This window comes from Epinephelus moara, chromosome 6 (assembly GCF_006386435.1).
Source record: "Epinephelus moara isolate mb chromosome 6, YSFRI_EMoa_1.0, whole genome shotgun sequence".
NCBI classification, from domain to species: domain Eukaryota; kingdom Metazoa; phylum Chordata; class Actinopteri; order Perciformes; family Serranidae; genus Epinephelus; species Epinephelus moara.
The window spans coordinates 40,332,520-40,356,151 of record NC_065511.1 but is presented as its reverse complement, the minus strand read 5'-3'; the positions used below and the strand labels follow the sequence as shown (position 1 = coordinate 40,356,151).

The 23,632-nt window shown below is 42.1% G+C and overlaps 1 protein-coding gene across 5 annotated transcripts in view; it reads left to right on the top strand.

The window, feature by feature from the left end:
- Nucleotides 1-23,632, top strand: part of mef2d (myocyte enhancer factor 2d) — a 218,889-nt gene that overhangs the window by 80,443 nt on the left and 114,814 nt on the right. For 2 of the 5 annotated variants that reach the window (XM_050046169.1, XM_050046171.1), the window contains exons 8-10: nt 1,396-1,425; nt 7,613-7,730; nt 8,144-8,309. In XM_050046169.1, the coding sequence (XP_049902126.1) occupies nt 1,396-1,425; nt 7,613-7,730; nt 8,144-8,309 (314 nt within the window). Of the gene's footprint in view, nt 1-1,395; nt 1,426-7,612; nt 7,731-8,143; nt 8,310-11,308; nt 11,378-21,239; nt 21,291-23,632 lie in introns of all 5 variants that reach the window. The other 3 variants (XM_050046167.1, XM_050046168.1, XM_050046172.1) reach the window with 3 other exon arrangements.

Genomic DNA, 23,632 nt, shown 5'->3' with positions numbered 1-23,632 from the left:
TGTTTGACATCATGCCGTAATCTGAGTGAATTTTGGGTATAAATATGTTACCAAAATCAGCAATATTCTGGCAGGAAAACTTCTGCCTCAGGGTGTTTGTGCAGGTCTCTGTTCAGGTAAACATCCTGTCTTGCACCCAAGAGTGTAACACTACGGGATGTATTTCACTGACTCCCATTTTAGTCTAGTGGTATCCAACTTCATGCCAAACCATTCCACCTTTATTTCCGTCACAGCACGGCTTTGTGATGACACGGCGGTGACGGCCGTAGTCATATTTGCATAGTTTTGACTGCTAACAGCAGCGTTGCAAGTTTCCACTACACAGGACACCTTATGTGGCAAGTCAGGGCTGTTTATTATCTCACAAAAACACACCCACTGATGAACAGCTGGCAGTCATTCAACCGGCAGTTGAAACAAGCAACTTACAACAAGTTAGTGCAGGAAGAGTTTGGTGAACATAGGAGACTAGCAAGAGGTTTACGATGATGCTGGTTGCCATGGAATCAGGCAGACAGTAGATGAAAGACGGACAACACCTTCTGATGGCACGAGAAACACAAACAGACAGTCTAACAAATGGCAGGACGGTAAAATGAAACATCCATGAACTTTGAGCGGCAGTGCCTTCTACCATAACCAGTCTCCGCCAGCCTCTCCTGAGTTCACCGTCCTGCTCTAACATCTAACATGATATCTGGTCTGCTGCCTACCAGCTCCCTGATTCTATGTAAAGGCAGCATCAGAATACGAAAAAGGTTCTTGCATGAGGCCCATAAAAGTTGCAGGATTCCAACAGATACTCTGAGCCTGTTGCATCATTATCATTCTGCGTCTTTATACCCTGGCTGTTACTGCCAGAAGCTGCATCTGTGTAAATCTGTCTCCAGGTTTAAAATGCTTTCTTTCTGCTACATCAGTTAATTTAAATTTCTGCAGTCTTTAAACACACGATAATTAAGTTCTCTGTTAATTTGTTGAAAGTTTACTCGGCTCTTGGAAGCCACAAATCCAGACAAATCCTACAGAACGCTTCTTGGAGATGTTTAAATAAACATTTCACATCTATTTATTTGTTGTAGAAATATGGATATTCCTCTTTTTCTGTTGTGCAATTCAACATCTGGATCCAGTCGTTCTCCTTCAGTCAGCCATCGATCTGTTTGGCTGCACTTTGACTTTATAGTCGAGGAGTTAAACTTTAGAGTCAATGCTGCCTGAGAGCTACAGGCCCTGTTTTCATGTAAAAGTATCGCTGTAATTCAAATTATGAACCACTCCTCTTTACCAGACTTAAGTTCCTTTTAATGCATGCTCATATTTGGCTGCAGTTAGTTGTTGCAGAAACATAACTCTGTTCTTTACTCCCCCCCTCCTCGGCCCGCCGTGCAGACAGAGGAAGAGCTGGAGTTGGTGAGTGAGGTGAATAGACTTTTAGACTTTTAGCCTCGTGGATGTGGTGTCGAACTCTGTGTGATCTCACCGAGCATGAGTGTGACACCGCCAGCGAACTCATCCCATCAGGGCTGCCTCAGTGGCACCAGTGCTGTGATGAGAGGAGGAGAGCAGTGAGAGCGTCAGAGCACCTGGTGAACTCAGAGCATCAGAGACACGCAGTGGACCAATCAGCTGGCTGCACTGGTTCCTGGACGGTTCAGACAGTAGCGTTCAGGGTTCACTACAGACTCTGAGAGTTCCCATCACAGCTGTACACTTGAGTCAAGTCACCAACCGGATGACTTGAAATTTGACTTGCTTGACACATGACCCCCAAACAACTTGACTTGGACTTGAAGTTTCAAGTTTCTAAAATCCCAGAACAATACTGAATAAATGAGACGAGCAGGCTTTGCATATTAAATCCCTCTTCACTGAAAGGACTTGATCTCACTTAGAAAAAGCTGCATTACTTAAAGCATCACTCAGACCAGACTGACTCGTGATTTGCTTTTGAAGATTTGAAGAAATAGTTTGAGAAATAATTTCGAGAAATACTCTTATTTGCTTTCTTGCAGAGAGTTAGATGAGAATACTGATACCACTCTCATGTATGTACAGGAAATATGAAGCTACCTCCAGCAGCTGGATAACTTAGCTTAGCTTAAAGATGATAAGAGGGGAGAACAGCTCGCTCGGCTCTGTCGAAGAAAATCCATTTAAAAACACTCCAAACAGGGAGTCTGCAGCTCCTTGAAAAGTCTTAAAGTGTCTTAAAGTCGATTTTATAATTTTCAGACCATAAAAGTCATTAAATGGTCTATAATTTGAATTTTTAAGGTCTAATTACCACAAACATTTTATCTAATGTCATTTATCCATCTTTTAATTTCTTGTTGTCAAAATGAGTCGAGCTCTTCTGCATGAAAGTCCACATTTCTAATGGTACAGATCTCTAAATCTGTCACTGAACCTAATGCTGTCTTTTTACTTTATACTTGCACTAACCTGTTGGCAAAATTTAGATTAAACCAACTCATTTTAATAACCATATTCCTACATAAAACCTCGTCCTGCACAGGACAGCATGTATAAACCATTCTTGAGAATTGGCACAAATCATGTCCTGCCAAAAAAGCCTAAAAATTAGAACTTATCAACACAGTCATTTTGTTTCTGGGGTGAAGCATTACTTTGAACGGATTTATATGTATGAAAATATTATGATTGATAAAATATGTAATCTGCTTTCATTTTTTTTAACTTCTAAACTTTCTCGTACAAAAAAATACGTACAAAAATTACAACTTTAGACAATTAAAACGTGTTAAAAACCTTTTAAATCTCAAACTGACTGTACATAATCAAACAATCAGTGTCAACATGTGCTGCTATAATAATCTTTGTTTTAAAATACATTTGTGTGAAAAAGATGTGTACCACATTTTTGTCAACTCCGTCAGATTTCTATAAAAACATCATTTAAACAGGTATAACAGGAGTTAGTTTTATTACATGGACTCCTGTATCACCTCCTGGTTTCAAAAAAGGTGTGAATGCTGCTCAGAATCAGAATCAGTTTTATTGCCAAGTAGGTTTTCACATACAAGGAATTTGGCTTGGTGTATTGGTGCATAACAAAAAATATAAATAAAAAATGTATAGAGTAATTAGGAGCATGCGTATAAGAAGGAAATACTATAAACAATTAAATATAAAATCTGAATGCAAATAACAATAACAATAGTAATATAAAAAATACAAAAAATATGTACACCGTAACCAGGTACTGGTAAGCTTTTATTTTATGATAATTTGAAAAAAAAAAATACTGCTATCAGGTGTGTCGTAACCACAACAGGTCAACTCTGTGGCCTTTCTAAATCCAAACTAAATAAGAATTATGGTTTACAAATTAGTATTTTGATAAGCAATAGGAGAACTCATAGCAACTTTGAAAAATAAAATTAATTAATATGTAACTTTTTGTCAACTCTTTCAGATCTCACCTCTGACATGTGTGATACTCAAGAAATAATGATTGGTCCATGATAACGATTGTTGGTCCATCACAAGGTTTAACAGTCAAGACTTTGATCCTTAAAATATATTTTCCAGTAAAAATCAAAACCTCAAAAAGTAAAGTTTTGTCCCAGGTCTCAAGAATGAGGAATATACTGCTTATCTTTAAACTCACCTGTAGTGCTTGACTAAGACAAAGAGGATTTGTCCAGAAATCAGTCCTAAATTTGGTTAAAGATTATCTTTAAGAGGGCTTAAAAAGCATCAAACTGAAGTGTGTGATATCTGTAGACACCCTGTCTGACATTCACTTATTAACACGTGTCTCATTTGTTTAATCTGTAGATGAACCAAAGTGTAAAAACAAGTTTTGAGCCAGACTGTGTCTTAGTTTGGACTAGCGTCATGCTTAGTGTACATTTAACTCAAGAAAACAAATAAGCATATTTCCCAAAATGTTAAACTATGACTTTAACTTCCTTACTTGCTTAAAAGTTGGTGCTAATTTCCAGCTGATATTATCTTTAATTTGTGCCAATATATCCCCCTAAATCCTACATGCTGGACCTTTGAAAACACATAAAAATGGCAACGATAAAAAACTAGTGTGCGTTTATATAATGCTGGTACAATGGGGCTTAAAGTGACATTTGTGCAGCACAAACAGACCGTAGAGGAGATACTGAGGGAACCGGAGCGACCAGCTGACTCTCCACTGTGTGTGGAAGCTGCTCAGCATGTGCATGTTTGGTTTCATCTGCGTGTCGACGCTCCGAGGATCAGAGCGAAGAACGATCACAAAGTCTCCAACCTGGAACACAGACGGACATGCTGGAGTTTGACCCTTTCACTCCTACACCCACACACTCATGCATGCTGACATGTGTTCATGCATATTTCTCTGCATAAATACACACACACACCTCAAAACAAACACCTCACATTGTGTATTCATTCCTCGCATACCTCTCTGCACACATTCACACACTTGCCCAATACAAACACACATCATCTCTGCTCATCTCTCGTCTGTCAGCCTCGTCGATGCATGCGTTCCTGTCAGCATGATTCTCCAGCACAGCGATGCCTCTCATAACACCTTCCACCGTGACGCTACATCTCACAAGCGCCCGGCCCTGGCGACAGCGTTGCCGTGCCAACGCCGCCTTGAGATGCGAGACACTTCTCATCTTGCACGCAGATGTTAAAGTGTCACCGAAAAGTTAAACGCCTCAGAGAGAACTGAGGTGCTTGGATTTTTCTCACAGGGAGCAGAAACGCTTCTGACTGTGGCACGATGCATAAAACATCTTCCACTGGCCTGCACAGGCAAAGTGAAGTGATGTAACACTTCATTATGTCACTCTGGAGTTATTACTGCTCTGGTGGATTTGTTTTAGAATATTTCTCTTTATTTAGTCTGCCCATAAAACTTCAGATGTGGCAGGGAAACTGAGGGTGGAGAGTTAATTAGAGTTGCTGCACTTCAGCTTTATAAAGAAAAGGAATCAATTAAATCGCAGCATAATGTATTTGTTTTTAATTCCAACTCGAAGTGAAACAAGCTGTGTTTACAGTGAAATATTTCAGTAGTAATAGTGTAATTAAATTGTTCTCAGTCACATTACCAAGGTCTCTGCATCCACTCTGCTGTACAGTGGAAAGCACATGCTAACCATTATCATTATTGCTGTTGAAAATGGATGAAGTCATGTGCCGTGAACTCCAACACTCAGCCCATATAAGGAGAAAAAGGCGCAAATCTTGTGGAACTCAGACCAGGTTTTCTCACGACATGAAGCCGCAACACTGGATCCAAAGATCCAAGACAGAGAAGGTTTAGATGTAAATGTTTCAGCATCTTATGCCAGAGTATTCACACGATTACAGGCTTTTCAAATCTTGTTATATGCCGGGTTCCAGTGGTCGTGAAAACCCTGGAAAAGTTATGAAATAAGAGAAAACTGTGTTCCAGGCCTGAAAATGGTTTGGAAATAATAGAAAGTTTTGAAAATACATTGTTTTAGCTAGTTTTAATACATGTCTAGATGTTCATACGAGCCATACTCAGACATACTTCCAAACAACGGATGATGACGGTTGATGGACGGATGATTTCTGTTTTGCCCGTCTGCAGTCGCAACATTCAGGAAAGTTGTTCACAGACTGCAGCAGCTGCAGGGTGCAGGCGCAGAGAACAGCTCCCCCAAAGCAGAGGCTGCTGTTATTTTAGGGAGCACTTGATATGATGTGCAGAGAAGTTCTCTACGAGCGGAGCGCGCATTTGAAACGTCAGTATCGCAGCTGATCATGTCCATTTAATTGTGGGAAACCAAAATCCTGATCGTAATTAATGTTTGATTAATTGTGCAGCCTTACACTGAGGTTCAGGAAAGGTTGCAAAACAAACAGCCATTAAACAGCTGCTCCTGCTGGTCGATGATGTAATGCATGTTGCCTGTCTAGAAACAAACAGCCACCAGCTGACTGGTAACACCGTTGAGCTAAAATACGTTCATGAAAACATTTTAGAGGAGAATTTGAATAAAATCGTAGTTAATATTTGATCAGTTACCATTTATCGTTCGATCTGAGAGTGATGTAAGTGTGAGGGCTGGCTCGGGATTCACTTCTATACTCTTTGTGTCCGCGTAAAAAAGAAAAAGGAGGAAGTACAATCTGTAGTTCAAGTAACAGCCGAAGAAATCTGCTTATTTGCCAGCTTGCAAAAAAATCAGAAAGATCCAGGCACTGGCAGGAAGTTTAACGTAGTTCATTTACACATTGTTATTACACGAAGCTCATTGAAATACGGCTACAGCATGCCTTTAACATTTTGACACAAGACCCTTTCAGATATAATCTACTGGAAAATTGCAAATATTAAGCATAAATTAAGCAGATGCAGATCACTCTTCTGAGTGTGAAATTTATACATCTTTATATTGGATTTGTTTTTAAAGACCAAATCACAGTGTTTATTCACAAAAACTTTCGGGTAGAAAACTGTTGCATCATGTTAATAAAATGAAACGGTGCTGAGCAAACACTGCCTTACTTGATGAGTTTTTAGCCACCTAAAAAAGGTCCACAAAAAGAGTCAATATCCATATCAGTGTACGCTATATTGACAATATTTTCACCACTTTTTCTCGCCATCAGACGTCTTTTCTGACAGAGAATTGAAGCCGTTATATCAAAGCCACCAAACTCCACTGACAAAAGCAGTAATTTTATTTAGCAGAACACTGGAGTTGTTGGCCCACCGCAACATCATGTGTTAGTGTGTAAGGTAAAACAGAGCAGATATTCAAATATAGTGCACACTTGCACTGATACTGATTTTTCTTAGGTGGCTAAAATGTTAGGGATGCATGATACTGGATTTTTTGCCGATATGATGATATATAACAACTAATTTGGCCAATAACTGATATCGATTGATCCACTTTTTCCCCACCTCATTTTTGTAACATCAAGTTTCTTCTATAGTGGAATTAACATCATATTATACATGCATAATCTTATTGTGACGGCCCACCAGCATATCGAGACGTGAAATACAATACATTGAAATGTATGTAATATTAATTCATCATGCAAAATAAGCATAAATAAAAATAAGCATGTTGGCCGATTCTAATAGTTCATTTTAAAGCCGACATTGGCCAATACCAACGACGTGCCGATATTATCGTGCATCCCTGTTAAATATGTTTTGCTGCGGCCCCATCTACAGTACAGCGGTGCATTGTTTCACTTCTGTGCCGATAGATTTAGTTAATCAAATATGTTACAGAGCAACTAAGTACATAAAATAAGCACAGCAGAAACATTCGAACCACCGTGTTTAACTACATATCTTTGAATGTTACACTGACTGTGGAAAATGACAACAAAAACAAACAAGTTTGCTGATTTAACACATCTTAAAAAATTCAAATCAGCTGCCAGTTCTCTACCCAGGAGTGATTATTGTTGTTAGCGTCACAGTGATTAGGTCTATATTCAGCTTGAGACCCTTTAGAACCACCCTCTGGCCTCCTAAAGGACCCCAGACCCCATCCTCAGAAACCACTGTAGCAGTAACCTCCTCCACTTCCTGTGTCTCGATGTTCAATTTCCGCCATCCATCTCTCTGTCTTCCCAGAATGCTCAGCGGCTAGGTGGCTCCCAGGTGGCGCAGTCGCTCACCACGCCAGTGGTCTCCGTGGCAACACCCAGTCTCCTAGCGCCCTTCTCCGGCATGCAGACGGCCTACAACACTGGTAAGACAGCAAAGGCAACGCTGCCCTCCCCACCCACAGCAACACAGGACTGAATCTGTCTGTTTCCATCAGGGCCAGAAATTAAAACACCACATCCACCAGGACCGAATTAAAAAAGATGGAAAAGATTAAACATCAAGACGAGTAAAAGATCTAGTCTGCATTATGTCATGAAATATCTTAAGTGTCGTGTAGGAACACTTGAAAATCTCGCAGTGTGATGCCACAAACCACTATGAATATTCACTTTGTTCATTGTGTGAGAGCTTCTGGAATGATTCCACTTCAAAGGTCTCCATTAATATGGATTAGCCCTGATTAATATTGATGCGCCAGAAAGTTGTATGATGTAAAACAATCCCCCTCCCCCCTCCTCCTTCCTCCCTCTTTCTCCCTCCATCCGTTAATCTCAGAGTACCAGCTGACGAGTGCAGATCTCACAGCGCTCCAGACGTTCACACCACCAGGGCTGGTGCCTGGCAACATGGCTGCCTGGCAACAGCAACAGCAACCAGCAGTCTCCCAGCAACAACAGCAGCAGCAGCAGCAGCCCGGCCTGGCGTCGCTCAGTAACTTGGTGTAAGCTCCTTTTTCTTCATTCAATAAACTCATAAATCCGATTGATTTGCTGACCTTTGACCTTTCCCCTCGAACATATAGACAAACACATAGACTTTTATCAGCGCCGTGCAGGTCAGCTGATTCAGCTCACCAGCCGTAACACATAAAACACTGGAAGCACTTCTCCCATACGGAGCGGTAGCATCACCCCAGCTGTGGTTGATTCATCTTTGTGGTGACCTAGATACTTCCCCCCCGCTCAGCTCCGACTCCCACTGGAGTCCCACTCTGATTTAGCTCCTGGTAGCTGCTAGTTGTGTTACACACAGACACACAGGATTCTTACTCTAAGAGCCTCAAAAGAAGAAGTTCTGACTGCATTGCTCTTCTTAATTGGCCAACGAGTAAGTGACAGCAAGGATGTGATGTCAGCTAGAGAATAAATTAACTGTTCAGGATGCACTCAGGACCACCTCAGATAAACAGACTACTGGTGTCCCCATTTCGTCCCTGCCACTGAGAGGGTCTGGAAACTCTTTGCACCTCTGGCCCACCTGCACAGGTGTTTTCAGTTCCTCAGTCCTCCTCAGGACGACGGGCCTTTCTCAGAACAGAGTATGAGCTCACGTCCTGACTCTGCAGTTCAAACTCCACGATGCAGTGACCTCATGCACAGTGGAAACTGTCATATATGATAAAGACTTTAGTTGTTCTTTTATCTCAGACATGTATTAGGATGTTACATACCTTGACATATTTCAGCAGAAACTTCCGCCTTCCTCAGAAGTGTCACTTGGTGGTGGTTGTGACGCGTCTTTATCAGCTGATCTATCAATCAGCCGATATTAGGGAGGCATGACCATCCTGTCAAAAACTGACACACCTGGGGCAGCGTCCTGGAGAGGCAGCAGACGGACAGCAGGAGGCGTGACGGTCACGCCTCCCTAACATCGGCTGATTTACAGATCAGCTGATAAAGACGCGTCACAACCATCATCAAGTGACACTTCTGAGGAAGACGGAAGTTTCTGCTGAAACATGTCAAGGTATGTAACATCCTAACATGTCTGAGATAAAAGAACAACTGAAGTTATTGTCAGAAACTAAAGACATAATAAACACCAACATGTCATGTATGATGGTATGAGTGTGCAGCGTAGATATTATGATGCGCAATAGACGCACTGACGGACGTACAGTGTCAAGTGAGGCAAATTACTGTAAAACTTCAATTAATAGCCCAGGCTAGTATTTGCTTAAATCACTGAACTCAGCAGGCGTATATTAGGGACAGATGTCCACATGGGACAGGCCTTTAATTCCTTTTACACAAATCTGTTGCTCAGCAAAGATTAGAAATATAATCAAATGAATTGTTTATTTGAACCAGTGAGGACTGGACACATATTCTGACTTTACGACAGCCTCAGACGAAGGGAGTCACCACTTGTTTGTCGTCATGTAGGTAAATCTGAATGACTTAGGGTCCTCTCTGGTTAAATGAAATCAGCTGAGCTAACATTGTGTAGCATCTCCTCATTAGCAGAAGTTAAAACATTTATATCTGAATGCACAATCTCTTAGCTCAAGTGCGTAGTCAGCAACCTGGTTTTATACATCCAAAGAATTCAATAAAAATAACTGCTTGGCAACCAGACTGGGCGTCTAATTGAGACAGGCGTTTATTTGTAAATGTGTAGCTACACCAGGCTAGTGAAAGGGACTGGACATATAACTGGGACTAGGGTTTTAGTTGAAGTTTTACGGTGACTCAAACAACTTATTTACTGCTTGATACAAATGGAAAACTTGCAAGTCTTCCGCTTTTGGACATATGTGTATATGTGACATAGTGTGACAGCATTTTTCATGGGACATGAGACTCTCTCGTAACCAGGTCGGCAAATGCAGCAGACACTGAAGTGTGTGTTTTTCAGAAATAAAAATGTTATTCTGGGTCTTAGAAAACTCATTTTGTCTATGAAAATGTGTGGGAACACTGAGATATTGCAATAGTATGCTGTATCAACTTTTCCCCATGCCTACACGATCAGAGCTCTAACAGTTGTTAAATTGGCTCAAACTCTCCCCATCACCTCTGGTTGATGCAGAATACTACTGGGTTTGTGTCAAACCAAGTTCACACAAGTTAGTTTCAGGTGCATCCTTGATAAAATGTATCAGAAGGACTGAAAACACCTGTGTGGCTGTGCAGGGCCGAGAATGTTCAGTTTAGCCTGAGCTGATTCAAACAAGTCACCACAGTGAACATTTCTGTCGTGCTTTGAGTTGTAGACGTCGACTCAACTCTTGGCTCCACTGAAACATTTCAAATAATCCTGTTGAGCTCCTGGTTATTTAACTGGAGGCACCTCATGTCAGGTCTGTAGAGGTTTACTTATGTTTCAGCCAGTAACATTCAGGGAACAGGTGAAATAATAACGTTTTCTGAAAAAAAGTTGAAAAGCACTGCAGCCAACTACAGCTGGACAGGTGGGTCACGTGAGGTTGGATGCCATTTAGCAGCATTTGTCACCTTTAATTTGTACTGCTTTTTAATGAATGTCGTTATGTTTTTTTAACTGTGTTTCCTTTGACAATTTCCTACATATTTTCCAGGTTTTCTTACTTCTTTTAAATGTCTCATGCTGCTTTAAAAACTGTTTTTTATAGCAGATAAATTCAGATTATTCTGACCCGCCCCCGTCAGGGTTTTTGTGATAAAGTTATTTCAGTGATGGAGTTTTTGCCAGTGAGGTGTTTACTTTATTTTGTCTACTCTCTGTTAGCACATCACAGGAAGGTGGGAGCTGCCTTTGGTAGAAATCTCCAGAAGTTTGAAATGTTTGTAGATTATTTTGACGTCTCCACAGCTAACCTCGCCTGAGCTCTGTCAGGCTCATGTTTAGCCGATAGCGCTAAGTCTTTGTGTGGCTGTGCTAGGCTAACCTGTGGATGGGGGAGCGGCTTGTAACTGCCTCTTGTTTTGTCCTCCCTCCCCCCCTTTTTCTCCACAGCATGTGGGGTGCAGAGAAACAGAGTGCGGAGATGGTTAACTGCATCTCCACTTTTGCTGCTAACCTGAGGTGAATGACATGATAGCATCTAGCCCTACGCAGCTCTGCCATGCCTTTTATGTGTCAAGTCATTCTGCTGCTCACAGACTAAGTACAGAACCAAAATAACCCAAAAATAAGTAACAGAAGAGATGCAATTACATGACAAACATGATACCTAACCTTTTCTTTCCATGTGTATGTTGGATGTGATGCGTGTTGTTGCTCCGCTGTGTCTCTACTTCATGGCTCCTTCAGTTTCGTCAGTTCCAGATGATCAGTTTACCCGTGTGGTTGTTAGAGTCTTCGTGCCACCTTAAGCTCAGATCTGAAGCTCTTTGGAAGTGTCATGAACAAAGAGGAAGACGCTGCAGTGTGACAGCAGCAGTGCCTCGCTACAGTCTCTGGGTGCTGCTTTCACTACCAAACAGCGTCCTGGTGCACAGCTGTGTGCCACTGACATGCTTACTGCATTAAAATTTAACTTTTTAGCCATTTAGCTGTCACTGTCAGCAGACAGACAAGACATAGACTTCAATTCCTCAGACACATGTAGGCCCAGGATGCCTACAGTGGCACGACTAAACAGAATAATTTAGATGTAGCGTAGCTGTCAGAGCCAGTTATTTAGATAGATCACATTAACTGAAATGAAGTTTGGAATTTGATAATCAGTTAACAGTCTGTAACACTCGTGGGTCTGCTCTAACTCTGATGATTTCTGGTAGCTGTGCACACACTGAAACGAGCATTTTAATGGAGAAATTTGCTGCATTTCAAGGGGATATCTAGTCAGTAGTGGGATTTCCATCCAAATGTATCGAAATTTGTGAGCGAATTTTGTGAAAATGCGCAAAAGAAAATGCGAATTTATGCCCGTTTCCATTCGTTATTGTTTTGCGATTATTGGGTGTCAACAGGAAGAGCAGTAGGTGGCGCTTCTCGTGAAAAATGAACAAAAACATCCCCGTAGAAGAAGAGTGCGCCATGAGATGACGTCATAAGAGAGCGTCTTATGCCCACTGTAAACAACAACACACTCAACTGACACTCAATAACTGACCATGGACAGATTCCTGATAAACCTGTCAGCTCTTGGGAGAACTCTGGTTAGGATTTTGTCAGCGTTCACAGTGTACCTAACCATCTTGAAGAACAAACGACAAAGAAGAAGTTTAATGTTAAGAGTACTGTCGGAAATAGCTAGAAGGAGACCACCGCGTCGTTCTCCGTGTGTATGGGAACGTAGGCGTGTGAAGGACTTTTGGGAAGTAGTTGTCCAGCAGCATTTCACTCACGAACTCTGGCTGAAACATTTCCATATGTCAAGGGCCACATTTGAGGATCTGTGTGCCGGTACGTCATCGTTTATGCGCAAAACCTGTTTCCATAGCAAAAAGTCGCATTTTCCTTTTATCGATACGCTGACAAATCCACCCCCTCCAAACGTAAAAACTTTTTTGCGATTTTTCGGCCTTTTTTCAAATTTCTGGCGTTTCCATCCAAGTTTGGGGTTTTTTTTCGCAATTTTTGAAAATGCGAAAATAAAAATAGGTGGATGGAAACCCCATTAGTGTTGATGGCGATTGAAGCAGTAAATTCCTCAGTGTGCTGTATTGACAGAGAAGCCGAGTTTTTCTGATTATTCCGCTGTTATTCCAGTGCCTACATGCACAAGGATTCATTACCGCAAGCTCCTGAACCTCAGCCCCCAAATACTCCCTTAACCTGCTCAGAGCAAGGAAGTGGGCGTCACAAACACGGCTCTGTTAACAAAAATTAAAGGTGTGTGAAATAAGAAAGAAACAACATAAATTTAATAACAATTTAGTGTTATCAACAACAAACGTGCTTTGTTGTATTGCGCCTGGAAGCTGTGTGTCACCACCACAGCCAAAAGCCAAAAGCTTTATCGGCCAAAACAGCGTTGGGTGACGAAGATACTCACCCAGTGATCATCTGCCCTCTCGGCCCCACTGGCTTTGGTTGTTATGTTTCCAGTTTATTTTTGCAATCCTGAAGACGGTCTCCAGTGATTTTCCAACCAACCACAGTTCGACAGAAACAAAATAAAACTCACTAAGGTTAAGATAAGATAATATAAGATAAGATAAGATATACTTGATTGATCCCCAGAGGGGAAATTCAAGTATCACAGCAGCACAAGACAAAAAGAGAAATAAGATAAAAGAGAGAAAGAAAAAAAAAAGATCGATAAATTAAAGATAAAAAAATAAAAATAAAATTGCTACATCAAGATGAATAAAGTGACTAAAATGGCATTGACAAAGTGTCGAATAAAATAAAGTGTCAATGAGCAGATGCAAAATACGTCCGTTCAGAGCTGGACGTAGCTTAAGCCAAACTGCTGTTGTACAGTCTGATGGCGGTAGGCACAAAGGAGCGTCTGAGTGTCCAGTGGCCCAAAATCACCAACTCTGGTTTGGTCAGAATAAATCCTGTACATGCTGTGTTTTCCCACTGTCAATCAGCTGACAGCGGAGCAGTGGCTCACAGTCATTCTTGAAAGGCAGAAGCAAAATAAAAGCCAGTCGTCAAAATATTTGACCAGTAGTCCAGCCATAGTCTCCAGCACACCTCTGTCCGAGTGAAGAGCGAGACTTTCATGCATAGTAACGCACACACAAGCTTTCTCTGGTTTGTAGACGGCGACAGCATCCGACAAAAACTGAACCCTGAAATTCAGTGCCGCAGAATGATTCAGTTTCTGTGGCATCGGAGGGAAATGTGAGCAAAGGCACCACCAGTTACTGTTTCTAGTCGCTGTAGTTCTTCAGTTCGGTCGGCTAAATACCCTGCCTGAATATCCAAGTCGGCTAATACACTGTAAAAAATATCCTCACACGTAACGTCCTCAGAAGTGATAATAAAGTATGTATTTTTAGTGAACACACAGCTAGTTTGCTTGACAATAAGGAACATTTGTTTTTGGATGCACGTGCGCCCCCTGGATACCCAGAGGTGGAGAAAAGACATACAAGCCCAAATAACATAAAGTTCTTACGAGCACCAGTGATGTCACTGGTTCACGGACAAACAGCAGGTTTTGAAGCAGCCTCCAGAGACACAAGGGACCAATCCCAATACCCCGCCTTGTCCACTACCCCTAGCCCTCAAAATGAAGCAACGAGAGGTAGGGGTAGAAATCTTTCCTTAGGAATTGGGACACCACTCACCACGTCACCACGTCAGTTATGTTCACGCATACGTAACTATTTTAAACAGGAAGCTGCGAGCCATCTACATTTCCAGCCGGCATCTACAATGGAGTCTCATTCATCCTACCGATTGTGTTTGCCACATTCATCATGCTTCGTTTGATGAACGACAGACGACAGGGGACTTCTGCTAGCTAGCTAACCAGCTAACATTACGAGGCAGCATAGTTATGCTAGCTGGTGTGTTATCGTAATGTGAAAAGTCCGACAGTTTTGCACAACAGGACAGATGACAGACGCCAGATAGTGCGAGCTAGCTAGCTAGCTAACAAGCAACCTGACGACGGTAACGTTAGCTATGTATGAACTTTTTTCCCGGTCTCTTGCTCAGTGGTAGCCATGGCGACGGTTACCCCTCGCTGGCAAGTCAGCATCTGAAATCCCTCGCTCCAAAGGGCTAGTTTCATACCCACTACCACTCGTTATGCCCCCTATCCCTACACGCAAAAAGGAATTGGGACACCAATTCGCCCGAAGAGCACTATAAAAGACATGTTGTTTTATGTCACACTCCACCAGATGATTTGGATAGATGAGGTCAATGAAAAATGTAAAAGTTATCCTTTAACATGTGACAGCCCTCTTAATGCTGATATCCTGTTGTTCAGAACAATCTGAGCTACAAATACACACTGGCATTAAGTTCATTTAAGAGACTTTACAGCTGCTCAGAATCTCTGTCACAAAAAAAGGGAGATAACAGAAACATGTTTTTGTTTTAAAAGACACTTGAAATACTGCGAGCTGTCAGCAGTGAGACTGTTATTTGTTTCTCTGTCTGACAAGCTGAATATTGTCCATGAAAATATGAAAATAGGTTGCTTGTTATTGTATACAGCAGCTGTGACTCCGGGGGGTTGAGCATCTTTGAAAAAGCAGTATATAGTTAACACTCATCCACAGCAGAGCTCCTCATATCGCCTTGTAAATGTTAACAAATGGCCGTCCAGATTGTCTGAAATCATTCAGCAAACAGATCCGTTAAACCGCTCAGAGAGAGAAGAAGCAGCCAGCGCTCACTTCCTTGCCTCAACAGTATTAGCTGAAACAATCCTACTACTGTTTCACTACCAAGAGCAAAAGAGAGGGTTTTTTATATCACCAGTGTCCTTAACTCACATAGCAACCACAGCAGGGTCACAACTAATGCTTATTTTCATTCTCCATTCAGATTTTTATCACTTAAAGTGGAAATTGACACGTTTTTTTCTCTAACTTCTCATATGAAGTAAATGTTAATTGTACAATGTAATGGCTATAGAATAATAGAATTTAGCATTTAGACGAGCTTCCTATAAAGCTCTTTTTCCCACTAGAAAAACCCCCACAAACATTTGGCTGATGTATTTATAGGAAAGGTTACAATCAGCATTCACTCCCAGGACAAATAACTCTGCAGTAGTCCTGGGTATTTATCAGCTGCAGCTCCGATCAGCTCTGATCAGCAGTGATGGAAATACAACACCCAGGTGGACGTGCTAATTTTAGCCCCTTTGCTGGCAAAATGCAATGACGGGCCTCCAGAGATCCGTCTCTGTCCAAGCAGTGCTGGAACATTGATCAAGAATCAAAAGTCTGCACCAAGTTTGAGAGACTGGATAAATAAGAGGAATAAAAAAGAAGTAACAGCCGTAACATTCTCACTGGCCTCTATGCTGCTTTCTGCTGTTTACTTACCTGTTTTCTGGCCTGTCTGTGACGACAGTTGTGACACGCTAGAAAAAAACAAAGGAAGGCACACTCGTTTGCTGAGCCGCGCACACAGCTCTGGTCTATTGGCAATGGGAAAGCACACTGTCGCCTATGTTTAACACATTTTCCCACATTTAAAAAACCCAAATAGACACGCTTATTTTGGTGGGAAAAAAGTGGATTTCACTCTAGAGTTCAAAGGCTCCACTTACCACACAAAGGAAGTGCACCAGCCATTGTGCAACCAACCTGGTAGTTATCAGTGGCTGTCCCCAGTTACCAAATCAATATCAATGTAAGTTCTGTATTATCCTGAACTGAACCTCAGTAACGGTGGAAAACAAAATGCAGTGTATCCTGCGTCATTGGTAGTTGCTCGGCTCTGAGTAGAACAGAAAGAGACCCAGTTGTCTTTGCACCAGTAGCGCCAGCGATGATACCACTTGAGAGCGCAGGAGTGGGGGTTGAAATGCAGTCTGTTCCCAATTTAAAGGTCCAGACGATCCAAAATGGCATCAAAGAGCTAGCAGCAGCAAAGGCCGACCATTGCGTCACCTCATGTTCCCTGCATCCAGGATTCCAACAGTCATGGAAAACCTGGAAATCACATTTAAGTCATGGAATTTGTTGTGTGTAAAGAAATTGTTGCAGTATATTTCCACGGATAACATAACAGTAAGTTTATTTCCTAATGTCGACCTAACGTAGCTCTAATATGCGTCAATACGTTTTGTTTACCATCACGTACGTTTCTTAATTTTCTCCCCGAATTACATTTCTCTTTTCATGAATGCCCACTAGCTTTAAATTATGCTTGAGTACCGTTTGAATCTGATATGTCTGAAAAACGCCAGGCAAAAATTATTATGGGTCCTTAAAAAGTCATGGTAAAGTTTTGAAATTTCGTCCATGGCTAGTTAGCACATGAATAATTTTGAAAGAACAAATTATTTTCTGTGCACCAGCAAACAAAAACACGATCAAACTGTCTCTATTGAGAAAAACATAATCTTACCTAATATAAGAAGTTTGTTTCGATCTCGCTCCCTCTTGACTTTAGTTGTTTACTTTACTCACTTCCGTTTCTCTTCTTCTGCACTGAACTTCCAATCAGAGTGATTTCATTCTCAGCGTCCGATTTAACGCGCAGAATTGACCATAAAACAGCTGACAAGGGTCGACTAGCGCCAACAGTGCAGGACACATCGCAAAAACTAGAGGCGACAGATGCCCACCCAACGACCTGACATTGACCGACAGTCGATCGTTGGCTTGTTGTGTCAAAGCTCTCAGATGTAGAATCCATCCTAAGGTTTCCTTTCGTTCTTGCTGACATTATGATATTGACCAAAATCTTAACTGTGTTAAAATAATCTGTATATTAATTTACAGAAAAAACTGGTCAGTTGCAGCCATAGTTATAAGCATTAAAAGATTTTATTGAGCGTATCTGTTGTGCCTTAAAATAGCCGAGGCATTCTTTAAAACATTTGGAACAATAATCAGGATTTGAGTGAATAAGCACAACTTTAATTTGATCCGCTCTCAGGTTTGACAGTGGAGTGAACACCAGGCAGGTTTTCTGTGCTGTGTGTGGGATCAGAATGACAGAATCGCTGTCACTGAAAACAAGCAAGCACCACAGAAATGTGGGAAGCTTTCCCAGCACACCAAACTGTTCTCTCGGCACAACGGAAAAATCGTGCCGTCCTAGGACAGCATGGGCAGACGTGGGCACTTCTGCAGCCCAGACTGCTCCGGCTTGTTTTTGATTTTTCATCACAGCGCGGCCTCACAGCGAGCAAACAAGCTCTTCCAATCAAACAGTGAATGACGGTTTGGCTGCGAGCCTCGCCTTCGCTGTCGTCCACACTTTCACTCGCCACAGGCTCTGTGAGGAAATGATGTGTGTCATCTCACCCTCTCCCATCCCCCTTTTTAATCAGTCCTCTTCCACTCCCTATTTCCTGATCTTTTGTTAGACTCGGTTTAATTCGGCGTACACCTGTTGACTCTCGTCTTCCCCTCACTGCCCAATCTAAATGTTAATGTCACGGCTGCCACCTACAGCAGCTCCCTGTAGAGCCTGGCTTTCAGCTTGTTTGCCTGTTTATATAGAACGGCTCTCCGGATGCCATTTGTTGTTTGTTTCCTCACTGAGTCGATGTGTTATCAGCAGACGGAGCCTCCATTTGGGACACTTTAGCAGGAAATAAACAAAACAACTTCTCGGGATGTTGTCTGCTTGTGTATCATTGTTGTTTTGTCCAGTTGATCCATGTTCGTAGCGAGGAGCTAACAGAGTGGAGAAAATGTTTTATTGGTGGCTGAAGTTTCTGCCCAGTGCTCTTCTCACTTTCTTCTTGTTTTTCGCCCACAAAAACACATTCTGTCTTTCTCAGTCTGTCTCTCTCACCTCGTCTCTCTCTGCTGTGGTTTCAGAGAAGGAAAAAAAAAGCATTTGCAGAAAGTGCACACATTGCTAAATTGCTTACAGGACACGCTGTTTGTCGGCAGGGCACAATGCACACATGCTATCAGAGGCTGTTCTGTAAAACCTCCCCAGAGGAGTCAGTGTTTTCCCAGAATACAGATTAGAAACTACAGTGTCAAAACCAGCAGCCGCTTCATTAGGCTCCCTGCTACCTACGAGATAATACTTTCATTTAGCACCAGACATACAGTCTGTATAGGATGGTCACAGATTACTTTGCCCCACATTTAAAGGCTAAATATCAGGTTTTAACAGTTTATTAATCCATCAATAGAAAATGTATTGTTTTGATAATCAAATAATTGTTTTGTTTTTTTTAACATTTGCTTTGTCATGCATGATAATAAGCTTTAACATGTCATTTGAAGACCTTGGAAATTACACAGCAGGACATGTTTCTGTGTTTTCTGACATTTTAATAACAGAATGATTGATTGAATAACTGATGAATTATTGGGCAGATTAACCAATAATGAAAAAAATTGTTAGTTGGTTTATGGCATCAGATGGTCCAACATGGCTGCAACATGTTCTCATCCCAACTCGTCAAATACGGCCGCTTTGTCTGTGGACCTAGGCATCAAAATATGACGCGCTATAAGTACCCTCCTGCATCAATTTTGGACATTCAGGGATAGCGTTTCATTTATGCTGGTTACCCGCATTGTGTCTTTCCAAAATACACTTCTGTTTTCACAGGAAATGAACAGTTGCTGCTCGTTAAATGCATACAGCAGTGATACTCAACAGCCAAATCTGGCCCACAACAGGGTGCCAGATGGCCCACCAACCATTTTCTAATTCAAAATGGTGATAAATTGATTTACACTGGGAATTCGATTTTGTATTTTGAATGTAGATAAACTATAAAAAAAAAAATCAGAATATATAAATGGTGCCAGAGGAGGATCTCGACAGAAGTCTAGGCTATTTATTCATTTTCATTTTTGTTTTTTAACTGGTCTTCTGTCATTTTGCAAAAGTGGTCCTCAGGCAAAGCAAGATGTGTATCCATAGTGTACATCTCTTTCAAATTAAACTTGAAAGTAAAACACTTCATTTTTAGGTTTACTTCCTTAAGTCTAGGGAACAAAAGTCAGTGGTTCAGAAAAAAAACATCATAGTTTGGCCTAAAATAAGTACACTTGCTACTAACGTGGTCTTACACCACGTCACTACTGACACATGCTGCATGTACTAGCACACTGTGTTGTCATTGAAATAACTCCATTGACTTCTTGTTTTACACAGAACACAAGCAGCGGGCTCCTGGGTGAAAGTCCCATCCTACCCTCCCTACACAGACTTTCTCGCTCTTTTTCTGCAGTCGTTGCCCACTGCATCTGAAACACTCGCTGCCTGGTGCATGCAGTCCCCCAGGAAGCGTGTTGGGCCCATAAAGACTTTTCCCCCTAGACTTCCGTTTGGAAAGAGACATCTTTAAATCACAGTGTCACAAGCCCCACAAAATGACTTGTTTCGCTAACAGGATTTGATCCATTCAGTCAGATAACTTTTGGAAAGTCTAGAAGAGCCACAAGATTAAATAATTTTATCCCCATTTAATTAAACGGAGCGGTAAACCAGAAGTTAATTGTTCAGCCGGCGGAAGTTAGCTACTTGGCTGCCGAAAGCCTCTAGTCTCATGCTTTGTGGGCCACATAGTGCGGAAGTAGTGTCAATAATCCCCGGATCATCCAGGTAATTTTATACATGACAGTTGAACAGTTTTGGCTTCATACGCCACTGCGCAAATCTCACAGGGATGATTTGGGCCCCTCGTCCATCGCTGTATCCAGTTCTCTTGATACATCCATGGATGTGTATTATACCACCACAGAGGATGCCTCTGTGCGTTGATGTCTGACGCAGTGTTCCACTGACAAAGCGGCAGTATTTGACGAGTTGAGAGTGAGAGCTGGCTGGATGGTCCAAACATGTTGGATTCTTAGAAACATACATTTACCATAAATACTGAAATAAGTGTGAAATACTAAATTAGCTGTGTCTGTCCAGTCGTGACTGTCATGGTCAATTCTGCTTTCTGCAAATTATTGCAAAATACTAATATTATTTCACTCCAAATTCACCAGTCAAACAGGAGTGACATTGTTCCCAGCAGCCATTTAAGAACTTACGGTATATTCCTTTAGTGACAGTCTGCACTGAGGATTCCCATTGGCCCATTCCCATTTCAGGAAAAGCCAGTGAAGTTTATTGGAGCTGACTGTAAGAATGCATTGCGTGTGGACGACAATCAAATTTGTGTCAGCACAGGCTCTAACACTTCCTGCCGTACCAGCTCTGCCTCCAACAACATGAAGCAGCTGTGGAGCCTTTTCTTTTCTTTTTTTGTCTGTAGTAACCATGTCTGGACTGACCATGACTGGCCTCCGTCCCACTGTTTCCCTGCTGTTGTAGCGTTTTTTTAAAACTTGCTTGTCTCTTTTTCCACCTCCCTCCACAGCCTGGCCTCTCAGTCCAACTTGCTCTTTGGCAGGGAGGAGGGCCTCTGCTGGTACTGCACTCTCTACACTTCAGCCACACAGCTACAGCACGCTGCCGTCCCAAAATATCTGCTGCTCTGAGGAACCTCTGCTAAGTTTCACAAGTTTACTGCTGAAATGAAGAGATGTTCAGTATGTAAAGAGCTTAAAGACGATTAGTCGTGAATGATTCCTGTGGGGGCAATCAGGCAGAGGCAATTATCACAAATTAACATTTGATTAGGAATAAATTGAAAGTACAGTAAACTATATGACTGAAAGTACAGATGTATTTAGCAAATATGCAAAGTGATGTTACCTGTTTCTGTTTTTACATTTTAAGGGACAGTTCACCCCAAAATCAAAAACACATTTTCCTCTGTCTTGTAGGGCAATTTATCAGTCTAGATAGTTTTGCTTTGAGTTGCAGAGTGTTGGAGATATCAGCCATAAAGATTGTTCCGGTGTTAGGGCTTGTGGTGCTCAAAGCATATTTTTTTGGCGCTCTAGTTCCATTATACTGGAGAGAAGGCAGACATCTCTATGGTCGATATCTCCAACACTTGGCAACTTACACCAAAACAATCTAGACTGAAAAATAGCACTGTAGGTAAGAGAAAAAATATGTACTTTTGATTTTGGGGTGAACTGTCCCAAACCGTCATTAAAGAACTAGTAGCGACCAAAGCCAACTGTTGGGCTGATGTTGCCGTGTCTCAGCCAAAGAGTCAAAGAAAAAATCTGACATTATGTACTGTAACACGTTTGTTTCAGTCTCACTCACTCTGGACTTTAGCTCTTTGTTTACTTTCCTCACTTCCGTTTCTCTTCTTGTTTACTGAGCTAAACTGCCAATCAGAGTAATTTCATTGCTCATTTTTCTCCGTCGTCCCCGACACCAATCCGTCTTTTTTTAACTTTATACCTCAAGCTCAATGCTTGGATAAAACGAGTATCCAGTACAGATAGTGCACTTTTTACAAGTTCGGGTATCAGTAAAAAGTGTCGATATCCGTACTCATGACGAAGGAAATAATAAAGCAACTTCGGATAAATCCATATCAATTTCAGGCTTAAAATAACAGCTCATGGTTTGGTCCCTTACTCTACAGTTTTTAAACTCCACCCTACTTCAGTCTAAACTCTGCCCATTTCAAGTACATACACGCATACAGATAATGGTGAAACTCACTCATCCCTCGTACTAACCATGTGTAAAGTTAGTGGAATGCCCCTTTAAATATGCAAAGATACAAATACAGCTAATTACAGTTTGGACTGCAAACAGCTCCGACTGTCATTTGTCAAATTCAACAACAAACTGTTAATTATGTGCAGCACATTGTTGTGGAAATGACTCCTTCAGTGAATCCGTCTGATTTGAATTAAATTGAAGAGTTATTGTGCAGCTTGTTGGTCCTCGGAGAAGCAGAGCATTTTGGGAAACACGGCTGTATCTCATCACACTGCACTGTAACCAAGTGTCTGCTTCTGGCTGCGCTCGCTGTGCTGTTAGCGCTCGGGGGTAGCCTGCCGCTCTCGCCTTCATCACTGTCACCGGCCCGCTGACTCTGCCGTTTTCTCGCCATGGCAACGGCGCCCCCGTGGCACCGCCATCCATCTACCTGCGCCGGCCTGAACCACGACGCGCAGGTTTGATGAAGTGGGCACAGCGAGAGACGGAGTGAGCCTCGCCGCTGCCAAGGGATTTGTGTGTTTGTGAGAGAGTATAGGAGGGAAGGAGCATTTGTATGTAAGACAGCAAGAGTGTGTGTGCGTGTGTGTGTGTCAGAATTGGAGCAAGACAGTGAGCACATTTGAATGCCGCAGACCCAGATCGCCTGGAGGAGCGCTATCTTAAATTCCCCTCTCAGTCTGCCAGTAATTGAGGGAATATTAGAGATACAGTGCTGCAGATGGCTCATGATATGACATATTAGAACACACCCGAGGGGCCAAACGCAGTAATTGGGAGCTTCAAATGCAGATCGACCGTGTCAAGCAGGGAGAGAGAGAAAACGAGCACTATCCGAACAATCCTGTCGACACCGTCAAAGGAGCAAGCCACAGTGCAGCGTCAACAGCCGGTGTCAGCCTCAGTGACAGGTTCAAGTCAGCCTCCAGCCAGCAGGGCAGGAGGAGGTGGTGAAGGCTGAGTGTGAGGGTGGAGGAGCTGATCAAAGAGTCGTGGCAGGTAGAAGCACAGACACAGACAGAGACGTAAGCTTTGCAGCACATGACTTTATCCCGAGCATCTTAAGGCACACACACAGCAGCTTAATGAAATGCTGGAGCGTGTTCTTCACACCAGGGTCATCTTTTCAAAACTTGTACGACTGTGGTCAGACGTAAATGTATGACAGTGAAATAGCAA